The 27,809-nt window shown below is 44.8% G+C and overlaps 1 protein-coding gene across 2 annotated transcripts in view; it reads right to left on the bottom strand.

Moving 5' to 3' along the window:
- LOC120041864 (NACHT, LRR and PYD domains-containing protein 12-like) overlaps positions 1 to 27,809 on the bottom strand; it is a 52,792-nt gene that overhangs the window by 21,689 nt on the left and 3,294 nt on the right. The window contains exons 6-16 of one of the 2 annotated variants that reach the window (XM_038986732.1): positions 27,508 to 27,681; positions 26,882 to 26,928; positions 26,190 to 26,745; positions 25,044 to 25,095; positions 24,253 to 24,317; positions 23,906 to 24,120; positions 23,459 to 23,715; positions 22,451 to 22,585; positions 22,191 to 22,323; positions 22,060 to 22,089; positions 17,581 to 18,183 (exon numbers count right to left, since the gene is read on the bottom strand). In XM_038986732.1, coding sequence (XP_038842660.1) covers positions 17,897 to 18,183; positions 22,060 to 22,089; positions 22,191 to 22,323; positions 22,451 to 22,585; positions 23,459 to 23,715; positions 23,906 to 24,120; positions 24,253 to 24,317; positions 25,044 to 25,095; positions 26,190 to 26,745; positions 26,882 to 26,928; positions 27,508 to 27,681 — 1,951 coding nt within the window. In that variant the 3' untranslated portion in view covers positions 17,581 to 17,896. Of the gene's footprint in view, positions 1 to 17,580; positions 18,184 to 22,059; positions 22,090 to 22,190; positions 22,324 to 22,450; positions 22,586 to 23,458; positions 23,716 to 23,905; positions 24,121 to 24,252; positions 24,318 to 25,043; positions 25,096 to 26,189; positions 26,746 to 26,881; positions 26,929 to 27,507; positions 27,682 to 27,809 lie in introns of those variants that run through there. The other variant, XM_038986731.1, reaches the window with a different exon arrangement.

The following is a 27,809-nucleotide window of genomic DNA, read 5'->3' as shown; positions in this document are numbered from 1 at the left end:
CACACACACACACACATATTAAGACACACAACACACACAAACCCACTCACACACACAAACCCACCCACACACACAAACACACACACACACACCCACCCACACACACATATTAAGACACACACCACACACAAACCCACCCACACCACAGCAACTTACAGTAGTGATCTATTTCTCCCCTCTGTGTTGATCTCTGCTCTCCATCCTGCTGTCTGGTGAACTGAAGGGAGCGTCGCAGTACAAAGTATTTCCCTGAAACACTTCCTCTCTGTAGGAACCAGTTGGTTTACTTTATATCACCCTATGAAGCATGTGACTGACACTCCTCCCTTTTGCAGTCATTTGACAGTTTTTTTTGTTTTGTGTGTGTGTGTGTGTGTGTGTTAACATATATGGTTACTATGCAGTCTGATCACTATAATTGTATTTAATTTAATTAGACAATTTCAAATACCCCCCAAAATTCACCAGGCATTATGAACCAACAATGACAGAAGACTTGTTAGAGTTCTATCACAGTGCCATCTGTTTTGTCACTAAAGCCCCATATACCACCCACCACTGCGACCTGTATGCTCTCGTTGGCTGGCCCTCGCTACATATCTGTCGCCAAACCCACTGGCTCCAGGTCATCTATAAGTCTTTGCTAGGTAAAGCCCCGCCTTATCTCAGCTCACTGGTCACCATAGCAACACCCACCCGTAGCACGCGCTCCAGCAGGTATATTTCACTGGTCATCCCCAAAGCCAACATCTCCTTTGGCCGCCTTTCCTTCCAGTTCTCTGCTGCCAATGACTGGAACGAATTGCAAAAATCACTGAAGCTGGAGACTTATATCTCCCTCGCTAACTCCCTCGCTAACTATAAGCATCAGCTGTCAGAGCAGCTTACAGATCACTGCACCTGTACATAGTCCAGCCAACTATCCCATCCTCATATTGTTATTTATTTTTTGCTCTTTCGCACCCCAGTATCTCTACTTGCACATCATCATCTGCACATCTATCACTCCAGTGTTAATGCTAAATTGTAATTATTTCGCGACTATGGCCTATTTATTTCCTTACCTCCCTAATCTTACTACATTTGCACAGACTGTGTATAGATTTTTCTATTGTGTTATTGACTGTACGTTTGTTTATTCCATGTGTAACTCTGTGTTGTTGTTTCGTCTCATTGCTTTGCTCCATCTTGGCCAGGTCACAGTTGTAAATGAGAACTTGTTCTCAACTGGCCTCCCTGGTTAAATAAAGGTGAAATACATCAAAATAAAAGGGTTCACAGTGAAGCTGTTAAAACTAGGGCTCTATTGTTGGCTGACGTCAAGTCAGCACTATTGTCAAATGCATGTCGTTGGCAATTATGACCGGCACTTTCTTATTTTCCAATCTGTGCGCCAGGATTGGTAATTGACCCGTTATATATGAGCTCACCTGCACTGAGGTGGGAGGGGTGACAATATCTGAGGTGGGAGGGGTGACAATATCTGAGGTGGGAGGGGTGACAATATCTGAGGTGGGAGGGGTGACAATATCTGAGGTGGGAGGGGTGACAATATCTGAGGTGGGAGGGGTGACAATATGTGAGGGGGGAGGGGTGACAATATCTGAGGTGGGAGGAGTGACAATATGTGAGGTAGGAGGAGTGACAATATCTGAGGTGGGAGGAGTGACAATATCTGAGGTGGGAGGAGTGACAATATCTGAGGTGGGAGGAGTGACAATATCTGAGGTGGGAGGAGTGACAATATCTGAGGTGGGAGGAGTGACAATATCTGAGGTGGGAGGGGTGACAATATCTGAGGTGGGAGGAGTGACAATATCTGAGGTGGGAGGAGTGACAATATCTGATGTGGGAGGAGTGACAATATCTGAGGTGGGAGGAGTGACAATATCTGAGGTGGGAGGAGTGACAATATCTGAGGTGGGAGGAGTGACAATATCTGAGGTGGGAGGAGTGACAATATCTGAGGTGGGAGGAGTGACAATATCTGAGGTGGGAGGTGTGACAATATCTGAGGTGGGAGGAGTGACAATATCTGAGGTGGGAGGAGTGACAATATCTGAGGTGGGAGGAGTGACAATATCTGAGGTGGGAGGAGTGACAATATCTGAGGTGGGAGGAGTGACAATATCTGAGGTGGGAGGAGTGACAATATCTGAGGTGGGAGGGGTGACAATATCTGAGGTGGGAGGAGTGACAATATCTGAGGTGGGAGGAGTGACAATATCTGAGGTGGGAGGAGTGACAATATCTGAGGTGGGAGGAGTGACAATATCTGAGGTGGGAGGAGTGACAATATCTGAGGTGGGAGGAGTGACAATATCTGAGGTGGGCGGGGTGACAATATCTGAGGTGGGAGGAGTGACAATATCTGAGGTGGGAGGGGTGACAATATCTGAGGTGGGAGGGGTGACAATATCTGAGGTGGGAGGAGTGACAATATCTGAGGTGGGGGGAGTGACAATATCTGAGGTGGGAGGGGTGACAATATCTGAGGTGGGAGGGGTGACAATATCTGAGGTGGGAGGAGTGACAATATCTGAGGTGGGAGGAGTGACAATATCTGAGGTGGGAGGGGTGACAATATCTGAGGTGGGAGGAGTGACAATATCTGAGGTGGGAGGAGTGACAATATCTGAGGTGGGAGGAGTGACAATATCTGAGGTGGGAGGAGTGACAATATCTGAGGTGGGAGGAGTGACAATATCTGAGGTGGGAGGAGTGACAATATCTGAGGTGGGAGGTGTGACAATATCTGAGGTGGGAGGAGTGATAATATCTGAGGTGGGAGGAGTGACAATATCTGAGGTGGGAGGAGTGACAATATCTGAGGTGGGAGGAGTGACAATATCTGAGGTGGGAGGAGTGACAATATCTGAGGTGGGAGGAGTGACAATATCTGAGGTGGGAGGGGTGACAATATCTGAGGTGGGAGGAGTGACAATATCTGAGGTGGGAGGAGTGACAATATCTGAGGTGGGAGGAGTGACAATATCTGAGGTGGGAGGAGTGACAATATCTGAGGTGGGAGGAGTGACAATATCTGAGGTGGGAGGAGTGACAATATCTGAGGTGGGAGGAGTGACAATATCTGAGGTGGGAGGGGTGACAATATCTGAGGTGGGAGGAGTGACAATATCTGAGGTGGGAGGAGTGACAATATCTGAGGTGGGAGGGGTGACAATATCTGAGGTGGGAGGAGTGACAATATCTGAGGTGGGAGGAGTGACAATATCTGAGGTGGGAGGGGTGACAATATCTGAGGTGGGAGGGGTGACAATATCTGAGGTGGGAGGGGTGACAATATCTGAGGTGGGAGGAGTGACAATATCTGAGGTGGGAGGAGTGACAATATCTGAGGTGGGAGGAGTGACAATATCTGAGGTGGGAAGGGTGACAATATCTGAGGTGGGAGGGGTGACAATATCTGAGGTGGGAGGGGTGACAGTATGTGAGGTGGGAGGAGTGACAATATCTGAGGTGGGAGGAGTGACAATATCTGAGGTGTGTCCTTAAAAACGTGCACCATATATCAATTTCAGGCAGCGCTGGGCTCGGGAGAGGCGATGGTGGTGACATGTGTCATGACTGTCCTGATCAGGTGAGATCACAGGAGACCACAACCCTACAGATTATCTCTCAACCCCAACAGAGGAGGAGAGATCTAGGGGTCTGAAGATGTGGGAGTTTTATGACCCCTCACACCCATGGTAATTCTGAGACCACGGATAACATTCCCTTGTCCCTTCCCTCTCACTATAGAGAACCAGGGAGCTGGCATCGAAAGCCAAAAAGGATAAGCTACTGCTAGCCGATGAACTGTGTGTGAGAACAGATAAATTGGAAGATCTGTCTAACACTTATAACAAAGAACGCGAACAAACTCTTGACCAAGTACGTATTCTAAAGGAACAACTCGTTTTAGCCAAAACTAAATACGATGAAGTCCACGCAAAACTTGATGAATATAACGAGCTAGCTAGAAACCGGGGCGAGCAACTTGAGGCCCTGCAAACGGTTGTGAATGAAACCACTCAATGCAATAATGCTCTATTCCAAAAGCTGCAGACCAAAGACGATCAGTTAATGAACACAATGACCAAGTTGGAGAACAAAACAGCAGAACTCATTGAAGTCGCTGATTTAATGAAGGATGAGAAAGACCAAGTGAGAAAGTTGGAAAATGTGACCTTTAAACAAAAGGAGGACATTGCATCACTGGATCTCTCACTCCACACTCGAGACCTCTCACTGCAAACCATGACAGATAAGTATGAGGCCGAGCGGAGCAAGGGCGACACCTACGTGTCTAAAATAAACACCCTCAACTCCCAGGTGGACTCTGCGATGCAGCAGAACACCACCCTTAGGTATCATCTGGAGGAACTCCAGAACAGTCACGCGCTATCGCGGGACAACCAAACCAAGCAAAATAGCTCACATCCGGAGCTCAGAGACCGAGGGAATGTAGATGACAGGAGAGGTCAGCCTCTTTCTCTTGGCCATTCGGCCCACAGTGAATTGGGGCCTCCTCGCCAACACAACCACAGCTTGACCTTTCCTCTTGGCCTTTCAGCCCACAATTGCCCACGGGAGAGTGCAGATGCTCCCCGTGCACTTGGCGGAGACCGCCTTGACAAAATCGTTAAAAACTTCCGGCTCTTTGACCCCGTTCCAGGAAAGCCAAACGACACTGAGACATTCTTAGCAGACATAGAGGACGCCTTGGATGGCTACCCAAACGCTACGAATGCAGACAGGCTCTACCTTTTGAAGCGAACGTCCAACAGACACGTGACAAGGTTCATCCGTTTACAAGAGCAACACGTACAAAACGACTATGCTCAACTTGCCACGGTTTTGAAAATAGAATTCAGTGGTTCTGCGACTCGCAAACACGATAGCTCGTTGGCTAACAATATCAGACATGCTCGAAATGAACATCCACAAGCCTACTATCACCGGCTTCGTTCAGCTTACTTTGGCATGCTCACTGAAACCGGAATGGAAGATCTATTACCATTTAAACAGCTGTTCCTGTCAAACATGTCTCCCAACTTCATAAACTACTTGGGCCCTACTGCCCACGTTGGGTTGCAAATCTCGACGCTCCGAGAACTTGCAAGCACCGCTTTTGAAGCATCAAAAGCAAGCCGGGCTAAAAGCCCGGACACCTCGACTTTCGAGCTTAGACGGGAACCATCACTCGAATTGGAAGGTGCTGCATCGTGGACATGTGCGGTAAAAGATGACGATCAAAGGGGGTGGCTACCAAGTAACCACCACTCCGACAACCACCGCCGTAACAATAGCAACGATGAACGTTCCCAATCTAACAGGTCCCGTAGAGATCAACCTAGCCGATATGCTCCTGCGCCTAACTCTCACAAATGGTCAGGACCTAAGGGTAACAAGCGTAACAAGGGCAACAAAGTGTTCAACAATGATCTAAACGCTAACCGAAATGATATAGAAGCTATGGTAAGAGAGATACTGCAGCGTAAGAAACCTGAGAAAGAGGACAAGGATAAGTCATCATGACTAGGCGTAAAATCGTCGGAAACCAAGTCCGCCGAAACTCTTGCAATTCAAGAGGACGCAAACATTTCCATTACCCCCGCCCCCACTCAAAACCCCGTCCAAGAACCGCTCGTTCTAGACACAAGCCCGCAGGTTTTGTCTACAGACTTGGATACGGATGTGGAGATGCACAAGATAAGTAGCTGTGCAACAGACGATTCCTCTCCCATTCCGATAGAGGACCCACTGAGTCACGTTGGTGACTTATCTGTCTTGGAAATCGACACAGATTACAAACCGCTCCGTTCTCCCAACCCACTCCATTTTGTTGGAGATATGACGAGAAAAACCAACTCGAACAGGCCATACCTTAGAACAATCCTGGAGGACTGTTTGACCTGTCATGCTCTGATAGATTCGGGTTCGACAATTTCCCTCATATCCGAAACCTTGCTGGATGACCTAAAAAGGGCAGTCGACCCTGCAAAACGTTGGTTGAAAACGGAACATTGCGATACGAATCTTCGAGGCTTCACGCAAGCCACCTCGCCCCTAACCAAGCGTCTCCTACTGAAACTCAACTTCGAAAGCGTGTCACTGATCCACCCCGTGTATGTGACTAGCATCGAAATTGAACGGATGCTGATTGGGATTGATTTAATTGACCGTCTGGTACCACTAATGGATTGGAAAACCAATCAAATCTGGTCACAAATACCGATGCCAACTCCATTGACTGCACCGCATTCTTCCAAGGCTACCTGCCATACATTGTGCAACGACGTGGGTTCGATGTCAGCATCTGACGCAAACCCGGTGAACTTGGCCATGAGCCCGCCATTGGTGGCAACTGACAAGGTTAGTTCAACTCGGAACTTAACAGAACATGAGGTCTTCCTGTGTGGCTTGGGTGACTCACCAGCTGACACTTACCGCCCTCCTCTGATAGGGGGCGTGTGCCTAAACGGTACTATGGTTGAGGATGCCATACTGGCAACCTGGTCAGAAAAATCCGCAATCAGTCTGGAATTGTTCAACGAAATTTCGAAAACGGTTAACTGCCATCCCCTTGTGCCGAAAACGTTTAGATTTCCACTGGGAACGCCTCCCCAGACAACACTCACCGCAGTAGGGGTGTGTGCGCTATCGATCCGCATTGGAACCAAGGAAGTATCTCACTACCTACTGGTTGTCGCGGACCTCCCACATACAGTCTATGTGGGAGCGGACATTTTGGTAAGATTGGGTGTTAAACTCGACACCATACACCAAGTTCTTTGGTCTTTGGCTCAGCCAAACCAACATGCCTTGACTTTCGACCCGGTGCGAATGGCATCCGGGCAGACTATTCCCGAAGCTTGCAAGGTGATTACTGAGTCCGCCATGTTGATCCCGGCAAGAACTACAGAGGTTTCTGTAAGACTGAACCTGGCGCCCGGATACCGGATGGAAGGCACCACTGCGTTCTTCCAACCCTCTCCGCAACTATTCGACTTGGGGCTAACTATCAATGGCAACCTGCTGTTGGAACTAACCGCTAGATCCACTTACCTCCTGGTACAAAATCTGACTCAAAATATTTCCATTTCTCGGCACACTCAGCTAGGAACATTGATCGATTACTCCTTCCATGATTTTGAACTGGTTGTTCCCGTGATTGGGCCTCCTCCGTCCTCCCTAGACCTAGATGGCGAGGGAGGTACACTGTTTACTTGTCAGTCAAAAGCAATCGCACTAACTCCCGTATTGCCACTTGACGACACATCAACGTTCAGGCTGGATGGCGATTCTGACAGCAACCTGTTAACATACTCCATCGTCACGGAGGATGATATTGCGTCTCCTCCTGCGCACGAAGTACACTCTTGTGAGGTAACAACCGATGACTCTCCCAAAGGTGCCATCACCACCCGATGAAGACCTGTACAACGTCGCAGAACCATATCCTGGTTTTCATGCGCAGGTAATACAACTACTGTCGGAGGCTGATGCTCTTGTCAATGACAATGAACGCCATCAGTTGAGAGAATTGTTTAACAAACACAGTGAGATCTGGTCAACAGACTCACTGGATTGCGGGGTTACGGATATCCATGTGGTGCGTATTCCTACGCCACCCGGAGCAACTCCTACGTTTGTTAGACAATACGAAATCCCGCTTGCAGCATACGCAGCGGTACAAGAGATTATCGATTCCTTATTAGCTAAACGGATAATCAGGGAATGTAACAGTACGTACAGCGCTCCCGTGTGGCCTGTTCTAAAACCAACGGGTAAATGGCGTCTTACCGTTGACTATAGACAACTCAACAAACTGGTTCCGCTGTCTCGTTGGCCAATGACACAGCTAGACCAAGAGTTACCAAAGGTGGCAAACGCCAAGTACTTCTCCACCGTCGACGTGGCTAATGGTTTCTGGACCATGACAGTTGACCCTCGTGACCAACACAAGTTGGCTTTCTTTTTCTCGAACAAGCTCTTTACGCTCAATCGCTGCCCATTCGGGTATGCGAACTCCCCTTCAGAGTTCAACATCTTCCTGCACAAGGCAATGCCAGACGCAGCCTCTAGGGGGACGATAATCTACGTGGACGACGTTCTCATGAGAAGTGAGACTTGGTCACATCACCTCAATGAAATGGACCACGTTCTCACCCAACTCGGGACTGCAGGGGCTAAGTTGGCCATCATGAAGGGACAATGGTGCAGGACCAAGGTAAACTACGTTGGGCTTCTGGTGGGTGCCGAGGGCATCCTGCCACAGTCGAACAGAATCCAGGCTGTCCGCAACATCAAAACACCTACGAACCTTCACGAGGTGCGCAGCTTCTTGGGAGTATGTAATTACTCCCAATTACAACAGGTCTACAGGAATAACACCCTTCGAGATGATGACGGGGCGGCAAATGACACTTCCACTGCATCTCCTGTACCAACCGGGAGATGTCGCCGCAGCCACCGCCTACACGGCTCATCAATACGTGACCGACTTGGGGAACCATCTCCAGACTACCTTTGCGTATGCTCAAGGACAGTTGGAAAGAAGTGCAGAAGGTGACAAGACCTATTATGACAAAAAGGCCTCACACCAGGTGTTCGAGGTCGGGGATAAGGTGTGGTACTACATATACGCCAAACCCGTGGGCGTTGCAAGAAAGTTCCTGCCCCACTGGACGGGGCCACACGAGATTCTGGTGAAGCTATCACCTGTAGCTTACCAGATCAGAATCAACAAAGGTCGACAAAACGCCACATTAAAGTGGGTCCACCGGAACCAAATCAAGTTGTACACTCCCCCCATGTGAATAGAAGGGGTGCTAGCCAGCACCGAATAGATAAAACCTAGCAAAGTCAGAGGTACTAAGAAAATTCTTAAGTACCCTCAGATGATCCCTCCCAGGGGATCAGTACGTTGCACCTAAAATCTCTTATTTTCTTCCCAGCTACCAGATACACATCTGTTGACACTATTGATATTGTCCTGCGCTGTACTGTTTCAAAACAAAACCAGAAAAATAGTTGTCAAAACAAAACTTAAATAATAGTTTACCAAAACAAAACTTAAATAATCCAACAATCTCTGATTAGGCGGTTCTGTAGGATGGAGTTCCTTTGGCTGATCCTGACACTCTGCGCCCTGGTCAAAACCAACCCAGCAGACGTAATCACGAACGGACCTCCTACGGGAATCGTTCTCCGCGACGATCCAGGACTCCTCATAACTAACTGCAGAGTACACACGCAGAGAGTGTATGTCCGCCTAGATGCAGAGAATGTGTACCGCCAACACATTCCACCTGCGGCGCATTTGAGTTGGGCCGGGGCTGACTGGACCAGCCAGGCAATTAAGCACGCCCAGCTAGACACTGCCCATATGTTGGCCCAACTCCAAAAGTTCACAGTAACCCAGTCAGAACTAGCCGAGCCCAGGCGAGAGAAACGATTCGTCGGGGCCCTACTATCGATAGGGGCAGCCGTAGGGTCACTATTTGCCCTAGGCACCACTGCCATCAACGCAGTCAGTCTAGCCACAGTCAAGAGGAATGTTAGGGAGATTACTGAAGAGATGCCACTTATCCAGCAGCAGATGAAGGCACAGGCCCTCAAGTTGCAACATGTGGGAAAGTCTCTCCAGGACACTATGCTGGTGGTCAACACACACGCTACTCTCCTGAACAAAACTATCCTGACTGTTACCATAATCCTTGGTCTTATTTCCCTTGGCGTGTGCACCTACTACGTACACAGGCGCACACGTGCAATGGAAGACCTAATGAGGTCTTATACTAGGATCACCTGTGGGACGGAAGCGATCCCAATTTTTGGAAAGTCGGCAATAGATCCTGAAAGCCCCTTTGGGGACCCAGTCCCAGCCTCCTCTCCTGAACTCGCTAGGTCAGCCCAGTAATGTGCCCAATGTAAGCTTTGGCCTTCAGGGGCCAAGTTTTTCCAAGTGCCTTAACTACCCACCTGCAAGTAGGATCACCCTAGACAGGACATTAGAGACAATGCCATGATAGAGTCATTTAGCCAAGACCATGGACATATATAGGACATAGTCCAAATTAGATGATTAGGGTGTGGTAGACACATTTTGTATACTTTTATGTTTTTATTCCAATTTTTCGTTTAATTTCCTTTGACACTTAGGAAACAGTAGAGCCCAATGCTGCTCGTTTGGGGAGGAAATGTAATGATGTATTGCCTGAGTGTTGTGCGTTATTAACGTCTGCCAAGTTACTGCCTAGATCCACTAGCCGGGATAACAGGATGACGGGCCGGAACACGGAGCCACTGCCGGACCTACCCGGTCCATTCTGGTGGTGGTCCGCAGCTTGCGGAAATCCTACCAGGGTGAACCACCAAGGGGGGGGGGGGGGGGGGACGACTGCTATGATGATCCACAAACCAGGACATCCGATGGTCATTCTTATGGTGGGTTGCAACATGCAGAATCATTCCAAGTTGAACCTACCAGAGGGGGACTGTCATGACTGTCCTGATCAGGTCAGGTTACAGGAGACCACAACCCTACAGATTATCTCTCAACCCCAACAGAGGAGGAGAGATCTAGGGGTCTGAAGATGTGGGGGTTTTATGACCCCTCACACCCATGGTAATTCTGAGACCACGGACAACATTCCCTTGTCCCTTCCCTCTCACTATGGAGAACCAGCCTCAGAACTGTAAACATGCAATAAAGGGACTTTGGAACAATGGTTTCCGTCAACTACAATGGTGGTCATGACGATAGATGGAATATGAAAATGTATGTCATTTTTGTTTTGTTATTAAAGGTTAATAGATGACGTTATTATGAAAACATTGTAACGTTAAGAGTTTTCCTCGTATATGCTTGATGTTTATACATTGTACGTTGTGTGGAAAATGTCCAAATCAAAGAGAATGTTTCGGTAGAGATGAAATGTGAAGTTAGTTGTCTAAAATTGGATTTGAGTAAAATCTATACCTTGCCCCTTAAACTTGGCACGCCCAGAGAATTGCCCTGAAGGCGGTTACGCCCACTTCTGACCCGAGGGTATAAAACCTGTGAGTGCAGAATTAACAGATTAGACTAAGTGACCCGAGCTGCAGCCAAAGGTCTAAAAGGTCAACGAACCCAAAACGCAACAAGTTTGAAGACAAATAAATATTTTTCTACCCAAGCTACGGATGAGTAGCGGTGTCTAAGCGGGTGAATACAAGCCGAACCACCTAGCCTTCACTCCCCATCGAATCGTGGTATCTACACTCTTTCATCTTTACGCTGTGAGCTCTGAGCTACAGAGCTATCTGTCCTCCGAAGACCCCTTCCAGAGCGAGGACAAAGGAACAGGCCAGTAAAGCCAAAGGACACGGACATCGTGAGGACACCTAGAGAGGTGCGCAGGAGAAGTGCGTCATTGAGCAGCTTGAACGGTCCACGTGGGAAAATCCACGGAGACCTTCCACAAGTAATTACATCATTATATTCTGACTCATAACAGCGGCAGTTTGGGGCAAGGCTAGGGTTAGAATGAGCATAGCTGACAATTTCACCCAAATGTATATTCCTCTTGTGTACTTTCTCTCTTTCTCTCTCTTTTAAATCCCCATTTTGGGTAACACGCGCCCTAGTGTGTTGGCCCGTTATACTAAGTTCTAATCAATAGCCTAGAATGTGTTTTTGTGTATGTGTATCTTTTATCATCATTTTAGCTTTTTAGTAAATAAACATTCAACTAAGATTGGTGTGGTGCGAATTCATTAGTGAGACCCGGGTCCGTGCAGAATCCCGGGCTATAAAACGTTCAGAACGAGACTGTTAGAGGCAACTGGTTAATTAGCGGCTGTGGTAAAATCGATATTCTGATATTCTTTGAGTTAATTTGGGAAATAGAAACTCAATAAAAACTAGTTTTCCCATGGTGCCCCAGGTTAATGAGTTAATAATTGCTTGATTCAGTTAATCACGTAATTAGAAACTTGTAATCATTCGATGAGCAACAGTCGCCACATTAACTAATACAACGTCACGACACATGTGTCCTCCGAAACATGACCCGCCAAGCTGCCAACTTCTTAACACACTGCTCACTTTACCCGGAAGTCAGCCGTACCAATGTGTCGGAGGAAACAGAACATGGCTAGAAGGGATACAGCTTTTGTCAAATTAACTTCAAAAGTTGAAATTTGTTGCATTTTAGCTAACCCTAACCCTTTTCATAACCTAATTCTCCAAACCTACTATGTTAATTCTCCTAACCAACTATGTTAATTCTCCTAACCAACTATGTTAATTCTCCTAACCTGCTATGTTAATTCTCCTAACCTGCTATGTTAATTCTCCTAACCTGCCATGTTAATTCTCCTAACCTGCCATGTTAATTCTCCTAACCTGCCATGTTAATTCTCCTAACCTGCTATGTTAATTCTCCTAACCTGCCATGTTAATTCTCCTAACCTGCTATGTTAATTATCCTAACCTGCTATGTTAATTCTCCGTACCTGCTATGTTAATTCTCCTAACCTGCCATGTTAATTCTCCTAACCTGCCATGTTAATTCTCCTAACCTGCTATGTCAATTCTCCTAACCTGCCATGTTAATTCTCCTAACCTGCTATGTTAATTCTCCTAACCTGCCATGTTAATTCTCCTAACCTGCTATGTTAATTCTCCTAACCTGCTATGTTAATTCTCCGTACCTGCCATGTTAATTCTCCTAACCTGCTATGTTAATTCTCCTAACCTGCTATGTTAATTATCCTAACCTACTATGTTAATTCTCCTAACCTGCTATGTTAATTATCCTAACCTGCTATGTTAATTCTCCGTACCTGCTATGTTAATTCTCCTAACCTGCCATGTTAATTCTCCTAACCTGCCATGTTAATTCTCCTAACCTGCCATGTTAATTCTCCTAACCTGCCATGTTAATTCTCCTAACCTGCCATGTTAATTCTCCTAACCTGCCATGTTAATTCTCCTAACCTGCCATGTTAATTATCCTAACCTGCCATGTTAATTCTCCTAACCTGCTATGTTAATTCTCCTAACCTGCCATGTTAATTATCCTAACCTGCTATGTTAATTATCCTAACCTGCTATGTTAATTCTCCGTACCTGCTATGTTAATTCTCCTAACCTGCCATGTTAATTCTCCTAACCTGCCATGTTAATTCTCCTAACCTGCTATGTTAATTCTCCTAACCTGCTATGTTAATTCTCCTAACCTACACCGCCCTTTGGAGCTCCCGGCCAGCTGCAACACAGCCTTGGATCAAACCCAAAATTATTTTGCTCAAAATTCTAAAAACCTATTTTTGCTTTGTCATTATGGGGTATTGTGATGTCATTATGGGGTATTGTGATGTCATTATGGGGTATTGTGTGTAGATTGATGAGGGGGGGAACAATGTAATCCAGTTTAGAATAAGGCTGTAACGTAACAAAATGTGGGAAAAGTCTGAATACTTTCCAAACGCCCTGTATAACGCCATAACGCCATAGGCTGTATTCTTGCTTCTTGAGAATGTGCTTCACACATGCAATGCAATTTACAGGAGCCTAGTATTTTGTACTTGAGGTGTGATGTGTAAATGTAACAGATGTGATCATAGTCTCTCTTGCGTTGTGTAATAAAGAAAAGTAGCTCCCAGTTGATCTTTATTTTATTCTCCACAGACAGGAAGCACATCAGATGACCAGGCTCGTTGTCGTTGATGGCTGCAGATTCGTTGGCATGTCAATATCAGACTGGGAAGTCATTTACCTCCGCTATCTTCCCCTATCTGACAGCATGACCAATGGTATAACACCTTATTGACATTTGACTTGAACCAACCAATAGCAAAACCTAAAAAAAATAAACAATACATATTTCTGCAGTGTCAAGTGGAAACACAACTAACCTTGTTACATAAAGACATATAGGCCTGTACTCATTGAAGCACATTTCAACAATGTTGACAGTCAACTTGTTTATTTTACTGGTGTTATAGCCTATTATATTTAATAAACTGTAGTATCAATCCACATTGTATGGACTAGGATGAGAATATTCCGTGCCCCCAGCCGAAATGATTGGAGTTGATGACAACACAAAGACCGTCAATATTTGATTTGATTTAATTAACCTTTAACTTGGCAAGTCGGTTAAGAACAAATTCTTATTTACAATGACGGCCTACCTCGGCCAAACCCTAACCTGGACGACGCTCGGGCCAATTGTGCATCGCCCTATGGAACTTCCAATCGCGGCCGGTTGTGATACAGCCTGGAATCGAACCAGGGTCTGTAGTGACGCCTTAGACCGCTGCTCCACTCGGGAGCCCTACAGAACATGAGACAATGGCATACAGTATTAAGCCATGAACTGAGTTGATTGGCCAGTGAGTGGCCAAGCCCTCCTCACACCTCCAATTAATTTATTCATCCCTTTCGCACCACCGCCACCTACTGGGCCCATAATTCTGGTTGTGAAAATAGCAGAAATATTTGTTAAAATAGAACCTCTATTGTTATTCTTAGATTGATTTCCCTCCAGCATACATTGATTACTCTTTTTCTAATTTGGCACACAGAAACTAGAGGCCGTGAGTAACTTGGTCAAAATATAATGGCACCGATTAGCCTATAGGTGGTGCTGTTATAAGCAGTCTGATTTAAACACTCATATCCACTGCCCTGTTTGACTTAGGGTCTTTGTCTACAGACTAGGAGACAGGCCTCAGCATCTTCAGATTAGGTGAGGAAGTGTCTTTGTCCACAGACTAGGAGACAGGCCTCAGCATCTTCAGATTAGGTGAGGAAGTGTCTTTGTCCACAGACTAGGAGACAGGCCTCAGCATCTTCAGATTAGATGAAGAAGTGTCTTTGTCCACAGACTAGGAGACAGGCCTCAGCATCTTCAGATTAGATGAAGAAGTGTCTTTGTCCACAGACTAGGAGACAGGCCTCAGCATCTTCAGATTAGATGAAGAAGTGTCTTTGTCCACAGACTAGGAGACAGGCCTCAGCATCTTCAGATTAGGTGAAGAAGTGTCTTTGTCCACAGACTAGGAGACAGGCCTCAGCATCTTCAGATTAGGTGAAGAAGTGTCTTTGTCCACAGACTAGGAGACAGGCCTCAGCATCTTCAGATTAGGCGAAGAAGTGTCTTTGTCCACAGACTAGGAGACAGGCCTCTGCATCTTCAGATTAGGTGAAGAAGTGTCTTTGTCCACAGACTAGGAGACAGACCTCAGCATCTTCAGATTAGGCGCTACAAGACAGAGGATGGAGGAGAAGGGAAGAGAGAGATCAGAAAGTATGGAGAAGGAGGAGGAGTGAGATACACCTGAGATAATGATGTGATGATGGTCCTATGATACATCTGAGATAATGATGTTATCATGGTCCTATGATACACCTGAGATAATGATGTGATGATGGTCCTATGATACACCTGAGATAATGATGTGATGATGGTCCTATGATACAAATGAGATAATGATGTGATGATGGTCCTATGTTACACCTGAGATAATGATGTGATGATGGTCCTATGATACACCTGAGATAATGATGTGATGATGGTCCTATGATACAAATGAGATAATGATGTGATGATGGTCCTATGTTACACCTGAGATAATGATGTGATGATGGTCCTATGATACACCTGAGATAATGAGGTGATGATGGTCCTATGATACACCTGAGATAATGATGTGATGATGGTCCTATGTTACACCTGAGATAATGATGTGATGATGGTCCTATGTTACACCTGAGATAATGATGTGATGATGGTCCTATGTTACACCTGAGATAATGACGTGATGATGGTCCTATGTTACACCTGAGATAATGATGTGATGATGGTCCTATGTTACACCTGAGATAATGATGTGATGAGGGTCCTATGATACACCTGAGATAATGTGATGATGGTCCTATGATACACCTGAGATAATTACTCGGTCTCAACCTTTAAGTCTTTACTGAAGACTTATCTCTTCAGTAGGTCATATGATTGAGTGTAGTCTGGCCCAGGAGTGTGAAGGTGAACGGAAAGGCTCTGGAGCAACGAACCGCCCTTGCTGTCTCTGCCTGGCCCGTTCCACTCTCTCCACTGGGATTCTCTGCCTCTAACCCTATTACAGGGGCTGAGTCACTGGCTTACTGGTGCTCTTTCATGCCGTTCCTAGGAGGGGTGCGTCACTTGAGTGGGTTGAGTTACTGACGTGATCTTCCTGTCTGGGTTGGCGCCCCCCCTTGGTTTGTGCTGTGGTGGAGATCTTTGTGGGCTATACTCGGCCTTGTCTCAAGATTGTAAGTTGGTGGTTGAAGATATCCCTCTAGTGGTGCGGGGGCTGTGCTTTGGCAAAGTGGGTGGGGTTATATCCTTCCTGTTTGGCCCTGTCCGGGGGTATCATCGGATGGGGCCACAGTGTCTCCTGACCCCTCCTGTCTCAGCCTCCAGTATTTATGCTGCAGTAGTTTGTGTCGGGGGGCTAGGGTCAGTTGGTTATATCTGGAGTACTTCTCCTGTCTTATCCAGTGTCCTGTGTGAATTTAAGTATGCTCTCTCTAATTCTCTCCTTCTCTCTTTCTTTCTCTCTCTCGGAGGACCTGAGCCCTAGGACCATACGTCAGGACTACCGGGCATGATGACTCCTTGCTGTCCCCAGTCCACCTGGCCTTGCTGCTGTTCCAGTTTCAACTGTTCTGTCTGCGGTTATGGAACCCCTACCTGTCCCAGACCTGCTGTTTTCAACTCTTAATGATCGGCTATGAAAAGCCAACTGACATTTATTCCTGATTATTATTTGACCATGCTTGTCATTTATGAACATTTTGAACATCTTGGCCATGTTCTGTTATAATCTCCACCCGGCACAGCCAGAAGAGGACTGGCCACCCCTCATAGCCTGGTTCCTCTCTAGGTTTCTTCCTAGGTTTTGGCCTTTCTAGGGAGTTTTTCCTAGCCACCGTGCTTCTACACCTGCATTGCTTGCTGTTTGGGGTTTTAGGCTGGGTTTCTGTACAGCACTTCGAGATATTAGCTGATGTACGAAGGGCTATATAAAATAAACTTGATTTGATTTGATGATGGTCCTATGATACACCTGAGATAATGATGTGATGATGGTCCTATGATAGAACTATAATAAGACATATTTATTACAGAAAGAAACACAAAAACATGCTTCATTCTGAAATAGTTTTTTTGATCTGGGTAGTGTCGTGTCTGGACTATCATTAAATGTGAAGGCTTATTTCTATCAAATCAGTTCTCTAGGTTTAATTATTACGTGATTAAACTAATCATGTAAACATTAATGAACTAGGATGTCGGGGCACCACGGGAAAATGTTGAGATTTACAGAGTTATAATTTCCCGAATATAACTCTTCAGATATTTTAATATCTGATCAATTATAATCTTCTATTAACGATGATTAATTGTTACCTTCGTTAGCCTCATTCCAAACGTTGTAAAATGTTTGGTTATCTGCTCAAACCCTAGTTTCCATAATGAATCAGAAATATACAAAATAGCTTAATTATTTATTTACTAACTAAATAATCACAGAAATACATAACAAACAAACAGTAGATATTGGTTACTAACAATGCATTGATAGAAAAGTCCCTAGTGGGCTAAGCCGGTATGACGGCTTGGTAGACAAAGAAAAGGGGTGGAGACAGATAAAGGAGCGGGAAAGACAAAATGGATACACTACACACAGTTGATAATTCTGTTCATTGAAATGCTAATCCTTTGCACATGAACGGCCGCTCGGCCACGATATACACCCAAAAGGCCACGTCGTGACAGTAGCTATGTTTTTATTTGACCTATATTTAAATCATTCCGCATATTCAATGGAGGGAGAGAAGAAAGCTGTGTTACCTAGATTCACTCAAGTACTTAACAAGATGGCGTTCATGTTCACTGAGAGCTTTGAGACAAGCTCCCGTCACTTCTGGTCCTTTAGGGAGGACTGATCTCAGTAGTTTTCTCATTCGGTCCTGTTCAGTTGTTTCAGCTGTTATTCTGGAGTACTCTTCTTCACCAATCATGTCCTTTGACCACAGATCATCTGCTATTGGCATTGGGTTTGTGGCTCCCTGAATGATTTTAGCCCAGTGTTTCTTCAGAAACTCCTCAGCAGGAATCTCAGGGAGTGTTAATGCTGAAAGGGGGTGAATTAAATGAATATGGCTTTAGGGTGAACAGCAGCTGTTTCTACATCTAACAGTCTCTCCAGTTAACATTCCTCTGAAATTAATTTATTTTATAGAGCTGACTCCAGGGTTGTAGTCAATTCAAATTCAAGTCAGTCAATAAAAAAATTGAAAACACTTTTGAAATGAATAATTTTTACTATTAGGTTTATTAACAAGTCATTGAAAATAGATGACCCTTTTCCAGTTATTGAATTGTAATTTCAGTTTACTTTCTGAATTGACGGATTTATTTGGAATTGACGCCTACCCTGGCTGACACGATTGTCTATTCTACATAACATAGAGAGCCGTGCAAAAGTATTCACACCCTTTTCTCTACTGTGTTACATAGTGGGATTAAAATGGATTTAATTGTAATGTTTTGTCAACAATCTACTGAAAATACTCTGTAATGTCAAAGTGGACCTGTCCCCCATAGATACATCATCTGGAAGGTCCCTCAGTCAAGAATCGCATTTCAAGCACAGATTCAACTATATACAAAGACCAGGGATCTTTTAGAAACCCTCTTAAAGAAGGGCAGTGATGGGTAGATGGGTAACAATAACAAATCAGACATTGAATATCTCTTTAAGTGTGGTCAAGTTAATAATGATGCTGTGGATTACATATTAAACCACATAGACACATCGATACAGCCGTCCTTCTGAACTGAGCTGCAGAAGAGGAAGGAAAAACCTTAGTGATGTCACCAGGACATTGGTGAATTTAAAACAGTTACAGACTTCAAATGTCTGTGATGGGAGAAAACTGAGGATGGATCAACAACATTGTAGTGACTCCATAATAGCGACTTAAATGACAGAGTGAAAAGAAGAATACAAATATACAGAATAAAAATATTCCAAAACATGCATCTTATATGCAACAAGGTACTAAAGTAATACTGTAAAAAACATCTACAAAGGAAGACACTTTCTGGCCTAAATGCAAAGCCTCATGTTTGGGGCAAATACAACACAACACATCACTGAGTAACTACCACATTTTCCAGCATGGTGGTGGCTGCATCATGGTATGGGTATGCTTGACATCGGCAAATACTGGGCAGTTTATCAGGATAAAAAGAAATAGTACGGAGCTAAGAACAGACAAACTCCTAGAGGACAACCTGGTTCAGTCTGCTTTACACCAGGGACTGGGGGAGGAATTCACCTTTCAGCAGGACAATAACCTAAAACACAAGGCCAAATCTACACTGGAGTTGCTTCCCAAGAAGACAGTGAATGTTCCTAAGTGGCCAAGTTAAACTTAAATCTGCTTGAGAATCTATGGCAAGACTTGAAAATGGCTGTCTAGCCATGATCCCCAACATTTTGAAAGAGCTTGAATAATTATGAAAATAATAATGGGCTAATATTGTACAATCCAGGTGTGCAAAGCTCTTAGAGACTTACCCAAGATGCACAGCTGTAATGGCTGCCAAGGTGTTTCTAACATGTATTGAATCAGGGGGCTGAATACTTATGGAACAACTATATTTTAGGAATTTAATTTATATCAATCTAAGATATATATTCTTCCATTTTGACATTACTGAGTATTTTGTGTAGACTTGACAAGAAATTCCAATGAAATCCCTTTTAATCCCACTTTGTAACACAATAAAATGTGATGCAGATACTTTTGCAATGCTCTGTATTTCTGTCTGAATGTTCTATATCATTACACCCCACTGAACACGACTCATGAAAACCTTCATCACCCCACTGAACATGACTCATGACGCCCTTCAACACCCCACTGAACACGACTCATGAAGATCTTCATCACCCCACTGAACATGACTCATGAAGACCTTCATCACCCCGCTGAACATGACTCATGAAGACCTTCATCACCCCACTGAACACGACTCATGAAGATCTTCATCACCCCACTGAACATGACTCATGAAGACCTTCATCACCCCACTGAACACGACTCATGAAGACCTTCATCACCCCACTGAACATGACTCATGACGCCCTTCATCACCCCGCTGAACATGACTCATGAAGACCTTCATCGCCCCACTGAACATGACTCATGAAGACCTTCATCACCCCACTGAACACGACGCCCTTCATCACCCCACTGAACATGACTCATGAAGACCTACATCACCCCACTGAACATGACTCATGAAGACCTTCATCACCCCACTGAACATGACTCATATAGACCTTCATCATCCCACTGAACACGACTCATGAAGACCTTCATCACCCCACTGAACATGACTCATGAAAACCTTCATCACCCCACTGAACATGACTCATGACGCCCTTCAACACCCCACTGAACATGACTCATGACGCCCTTCAACACCCCACTGAACATGACTCATGAAGACCTTCATCACCCCACTGAACATGACTCATGAAGACAAGACATTCAACACCCCACTGAACATGACTCATGAAGACAAGACATTCAACACCCCACTGAACATGACTCATGAAGACCTTCATCACCCCACTGAACATGACTCATGAAGACCTTCATCACCCCACTGAACACGACTCATGAAGATCTTCATCACCCCACTGAACATGACTCATGAAGACCTTCATCACCCCACTGAACACGACTCATGAAGACCTTCATCACCCCACTGAACACGACTCATGAAGACATTCATCACCCCACTGAACACGACTCATGAAGACCTTCATCACCCCGCTGAACATGACTCATGAAGACCTTCATCATCCCACTGAACACGACTCATGAAGACCTTCATCACCCCGCTGAACATGACTCATGACGCCCTTCAACACCCCACTGAACATGACTCATGACGCCCTTCATCACCCCACTGAACACGACTCATGAAGACCTTCATCACCCCACTGAACACGACTCATGAAGACCTTCATCACCCCACTGAACATGACTCATGAAGACATTCATCACCCCACTGAACACGACTCATGAAGACCTTCATCACCCCACTGAACATGACTCATGAAGACCTTCATCACCCCACTGAACATGACTCATGAAGAACTTCATCATCACCCCACTGAACATGACTCATGAAGACCTTCATCACCCCACTGAACATGACTCATGAAGAACTTCATCATCACCCCACTGAACATGACTAATGAAGGCCTTCATGACTCATGAAGACCTTCATCACCCCACTGAACATGACTCATGAAGACCTTCATCACCCCACGGAACATGACTCATGAAGACCTTCATCACCCCACTGAACATGACTCATGAAGACCTTCATCATCACCCCACTGAACATGACTCATGAAGACCTTCATCACCCCACTGAACATGACTCATGAAGACCTTCATCACCCCACTGAACATGACTCATGAAGACCTTCATCACCCCACTGAACATGACTCATGAAGACCTTCATCACCCCACTGAACACGACTCATGAAGACCTTCATCACCCCACTGAACACGACTCATGAAGACCTTCATCACCCCACTGAACACGACTCATGAAGACCTTCATCACCCCACTGAACATGACTCATGAAGACCTTCATCATCACCCTACTGAACATGACTCATGAAGACGTTCATCACCCCACTGAACATGACTCATGAAGACCTTCATCACCCCACTGAACACGGCTCATGAAGACCTTCATCACCCCACTGAACACGACTCATGAAGACCTTCATCACCCCACTGAACATGACTCATGAAGACCTTCATCACCCCACTGAACATGACTCATGAAGACCTTCATCACCCCACTGAACATGACTCATGAAGAACTTCATCAGTGTCCTTCATCACAACTTGAAGAGACGTTAGCTCTGTAACCTGTTTTATAACCCCCGTCCACAAAAACAAACTTACATGTTGGATGAGAGTATTTGCTGTATACATCTGAAAAACAAACAAGAGAATATATCATAAAACATGTTAATAGCATCTGTTAGAAAAGGACATAAATGATTGACATACTGTTCATGTCTAGTATTTCTTACCTTTTGATAACACTGATTTCCATACTGTCCTCTCATCATCCCCGATTAACTCCATCTCAATGTCAACCCCTGTGTTTCCCATAACCATCTGACAACAGCTTGGTGTGGTGTCTGCAGGTAACACCTGAATCTTCTGTAGAAGACCATATGGTGCAACGATTGAGACAACAGACAGAGAGAGAAAGAGTGAAATAGAATGATATTCCTGTTATTCATATACAATATGACAGATTCATGTCCTCAGCCTGATAAAACTGCACCTCTGGATAGATGGAAGTGGAGTGGGGATTCTTGAACGCAAACCAACTGTTCAGCTTTAAGGACCCGTTTGGACTTGGCAGGAGAAATTCTGAATATCCTTTGGACACCTGATCTTTCTCCCGTTCCTGAACAGCCTACAAAATGAGCAATGTAGTAGTCAGTCAGAACAATGTAGTCTCATAATTCACACAACATGCAGCTCACTGAGCAATCCATTTTTGTCAACACAATCGTTATTGATTTATTATCTTTATTTTACCAGGATATTATTTGAAAGGTGTACCAGGTAAGTTGACTGAGAAGAGATTCTATTTTACAGCAATGACCTGGGGAAGAGTTACAGGGCATAGGAGAGGGGGAAAATGAGCCAATTGGAAGCTGAGGATGATTAGGTTGCCATGATGGTATGAGGGTCAGATTGGGAGTTTAGCCAGGACACCGGGTGTACACCCCTACTCCTACGATAAGTACCATGGGATCTTTAGTGACCATGGAGAGTCAGGACACCTGTTTAACGTCCCATGTGAAAGACAGCACGCTAACACAGGGCAATGTCCCCTTCACTGCTCTGGGGCAATGTCCCCTTCACAGCCCCGGGGCAATGTCCCCTTCACTGCCCCGGGGCAATGTCCCATTCACTGCCCCGGGGCAATGTCCCCTTCACTGCCCCGGGGCAATGTCCCCTTCACAGCCCCGGGGCAATGTCCCCTTCACTGCCCCGGGGCAATGTCCCCTTCACAGTCCCGGGGCAATGTCCCCTTCACAGCCCCGGGGCTATGTCCCCTTCACTGCCCCGGGGCTATGTCCCCTTCACTGCCCCGGGGCAATGGGATCTCCTTCGCCCAGAGAGAAGTGTGCCATCTACTGGCTCTTCAAATGAATGAGACAGAAATAGATTTCTCACAGAGCTGCATGTTGTCTTTGTAATCTAGAGATTTTTAACAAACTATCAGCTTTCCTTCAGTAAGTTTCAACATACTGTTGTCACTTCAATGATAGTGCCTCACCTCTTTCTGACTGGAGTTTCTGAGGAGCAGGTACAGCCTTGAATCTACTGTTGCCTTTATTACTGCCATATAGAGGACCACGTCACAGTGGACATCTACGTTCCAAGACAGTAATCTCAGTATCAGAGAGATAGGTGAGAACTTGGGATGGAGAATCTTAGCATGGAATCTGGTGACCTCATGCACTTCCTCTAAAGACACTCCATGTTCCTTTTCATGAAGAATCTTCATCTCATTCCTCAGGGAAGGGTTGGTCCCTGAACAACACAATACAAAGGAGACAGAAAGACAAATATTGTATTATTTTCATCCAACTAAAACACAAAGAATATGCAGTAACAGATCACAGTAAACTCAAACTCCCAGAATAGTTCATTCATTCATTCAGGAAGTGAAACAAAGTTACATGGAAATGTCTTTCTGAATACTATTTCTATATGGTTTTACCTAAACAGACAAAGTGTGGCAGATGAACTTCCTCCAGTTCACCTAACTCCATAGTGATGTCCAGCAATGGACCACCTTGTGTGTACTGCATGTCTTTCAGAAGTTGACTGTAGGGTTCCCAGTTCCTGAAGTGATACTTCAGGATGACATCTCTCTCACACAGCCAGCGGAGCCCAGACACTGTGCACTCATAACTCCCTTTGGGTGTCCTGTGTCTGAGGGCAACAACAAGATATGGTAGAGAGGGTCAATGGTTAAATGGAGAGGTTGGATTAGAAGACTATTCCCAAAGGTAATGGGGAAATACACTAGCAGGTGGAATGAAATGTTAAAAGTAGTTATTTTACCTGAACATCGTCAGTCCCTGGACAGTGGAAGTCAAGGGTTCAATCTGAAGCCAGTGTGTGGAGTCCTGAACAAGGACAAGCATGTCAGTAATACATATGGGGCCTGTTTCCTGGACACAGATTGAGTCTAGTGCTGGACTAAAAAGCATGCTCAATGGAAGTTTCAATAGAAAGTTCCTTAAGGTCCAGGACTAGACTTAATCTGTGTCCGGGAAACTGGCCCATTAACCAAAGTAACTAATCTAATGTATTTATTCAATGTTACATGGAATGCTGGTGATTTATCAGTTAAACTGTCTAATGACAAAATATGACAACAGCTAAAATCCTGCATGCCTACAAGCAGAACACAGGACTGTCTATATCCCAGTATGAATGGTTGGTCAGTACACACCTGGCTTTGAGACTGTGTTTATATTACTAAAGCAGAACACAGGACTGTCTATATCCCAGTATGAATGGTTGGTCACTACACACCTGGCTTTGAGACTGTGTTTATATTACTAAAGCAGAACACAGGACTGTCTATATCCCAGTATGAATGGTGGGTCAGTACACACCTGGCTTTGAGACTGTGTTTATATTACTAAAGCAGAACACAGGACTGTCTATATCCCAGTATGAATGGTGGGTCAGTACACACCTGGCTTTGAGACTGTGTTTATATTACTAAAGCAGAACACAGGACTGTCTATATACCAGTATGAATGGTTGGTCAGTAAACACCTGGCTTTGAGACTGTGCCTGACTCCTGCAGGTATGTAAAAGTAAGAATTGACATTATGACTTACCTCAACATGGTCACAAGTCTTACAGCTCTGAGGAATCCCTGAAGTCAAAAGGCTGTAGGTCCAACAGAACACATTAAAACACACCACTACTACTAATCTAACTGTCTGTAGGTCCAACAGAACCCATTAAAACACACCACTACTACTAATCTAACTGTCTGTAGGTCCAACAGAACACATTAAAACACACCACTACTACTAATCTAACTGTCTGTAGGTCCAACAGAACACATTAAAACACACCACTACTACTAATCTAACTGTCTGTAGGTCCAACAGAACCCATTAAAACACACCACTACTACTAATCTAACTGTCTGTAGGTCCAACATAACACCTGTAAACACACCACTACTACTAATCTAACTGTCTGTAGGTCCAACAGAACACATTAAAACACACCACTACTACTAATCTAACCGTCTGTAGGTCCAACAGAACACATTAAAACACACCACTACTACTAATCTAACCGTCTGTAGGTCCAACAGAACACATTAAAACACACCACTACTACTAATCTAACTGTTTGTAGTTCCAACAGAACACATTAAAACACACCACTACTACTAATCTAACTGTCTGTAGGTCCAACAGAACACATTAAAACACACCACTACTACTAATCTAACTGTCTGTAGGTCCAACAGAACACATTAAAACACACCACTACTACTAATCTAACTGTCTGTAGGTCCAACAGAACACATTAAAACACACCACTACTACTAATCTAACTGTCTGTAGGTCCAACAGAACACATTAAAACACACCACTACTACTAATCTAACTGTCTGTAGGTCCAACAGAACACATTAAAACACACCACTACTACTAATCTAACTGTCTGTAGGTCCAACAGAACACATTAAAACACACTACTACTACTAATCTAACTGTCTGTAGGTCCAACAGAACACATTAAAACACACCACTACTACTAATCTAACTGTCTGTAGGTCCAACAGAACACATTAAAACACACCACTACTACTAATCTAACTGTCTGTAGGTCCAACAGAACACATTAAAACACACCACTACTACTAATCTAACTGTCTGTAGGTCCAACAGAACACATTAAAACACACCACTACTACTAATCTAACTGTCTGTAGGTCCAACAGAACACATTAAAACACTCACCTCTGAATGTGTTGGTCATCTATCTGACACAGGGTCACTGAGGTCACCGAGGAGGACGCAACTCCAAACCCAGGATAGAGGGGTTCGGGGAATGTGGTGTGTTCTGTGTAAAGGTGTGTCAGTGTACCAGAGGAGGACACACTATAGAAGGACAAAGTACCAGCTGGCCAGTCCAGATACACTCCAACTCTGTTAGAAACAGGACCAGGGATGATTCTGTTGACTCCATCATGGTAAAATTGATAACCTCTATGAGAACAGACTAAACTCCAGGACTCCCTATTGTGTCCAATCCTACTGTCCCCCTCATCTCTCTTCCTCTTCATTCCTTTGTACACCACACCAATGACAGCCATGCTACCATCCCTCTCCACCTCCCAGTAATAACGACATCCAGATAAGCCTTCTCTGCAGAGAACTTGGGGATATGCGTCAAATCTGTCTGGATGGTCTTCATAATGCTGGTCCTCCACCACCCGTGTCACCTTCCTGTTCCCCTCAGACAGTACCAGGTTTGGGTTTGCTGTATTTGGGTCCAGGGTGAGATGACAGGCATCTGTAGACAAACGGAGAGTTTAATCAAACCACATCTTCATATAACATGTTGTTTTGTAGTTACAGAACAAGTATTGATTAGTTACTATGTTACTATAGTTCTGAATATGCAGTGAATTAGGATTAAAGAGACTTACATTTCCTCAGCCCTGATTTCAGCCTGCACTCTCCACCATGATCCACACTGTAGGAGAAACAGGTTATTGACTGACAAAGACCTAATAAAGCAGTCAACATTTAAACCATATTGTTGTGTTCTGGTGCACTATCCAAGTTCATTACTAGAGACATACAGGTATTCTATCCTACCTACTGCATACAGGAGGGAGTACAATTCATTATTAGAGACATACAGGTATTCTATCCTACCTACTGCATACAGAACGGAGTACAATTCATTACTAGAGACATACAGGTATTCTATCCTACCTACTGCATACAGAACGGAGTACAATTCATTACTAGAGACATACAGGTATTCTACCCTACCTACTGCATACAGAACGGAGTACAATTCATTACTATAGACATACAGGTATTCTATCCTACCTACTGCATACAGAACGGAGTACAATTCCAACAGGATATCAGAGATGCAGAAGAAGAGTATTCATGTGGTGATGATGCATGCTGTGTTGGAGTGCTCAGCCTGCTGAGTAAACTTCCCCTTAATTCTACCATCATGTCCTCATGTTACTGACCCTACTACACTACATATGACACAACCGCTGCTCACACTATTAGGACATCTATTCTGACTTACTTCAGCTTCATCAGTTTATATGTGGGATCCGGCAGAGCAGCTGAAAGCAGTCCCCCTGCAGAGTCTCCTGGGTGATTGTAGCTCAGGTCCAGCTCTTTCAGGTGGGAGGGGTTTGACCTCAGAGCTGAAGACAGAACAGCACAGCCCTCCTCTGTGACCAGACAGCCAGACAGCCTACAGAGAGACACACAACAGCTGTCTAGGTTGGTGTACTGCTGTCAATCATCTTGTAGGACACCCGTACATTTGTCCATGACACAAACATTGTCATGAAACATCAGATTTTCAGAGTATTTGTTTCA

Source organism: Salvelinus namaycush, unplaced genomic scaffold, assembly GCF_016432855.1.
Source record: "Salvelinus namaycush isolate Seneca unplaced genomic scaffold, SaNama_1.0 Scaffold566, whole genome shotgun sequence".
NCBI lineage: Eukaryota > Metazoa > Chordata > Actinopteri > Salmoniformes > Salmonidae > Salvelinus > Salvelinus namaycush.
The sequence above is the reverse complement of the archived record's forward strand: the minus strand, read 5'-3'. Positions and strand labels throughout refer to the sequence as shown.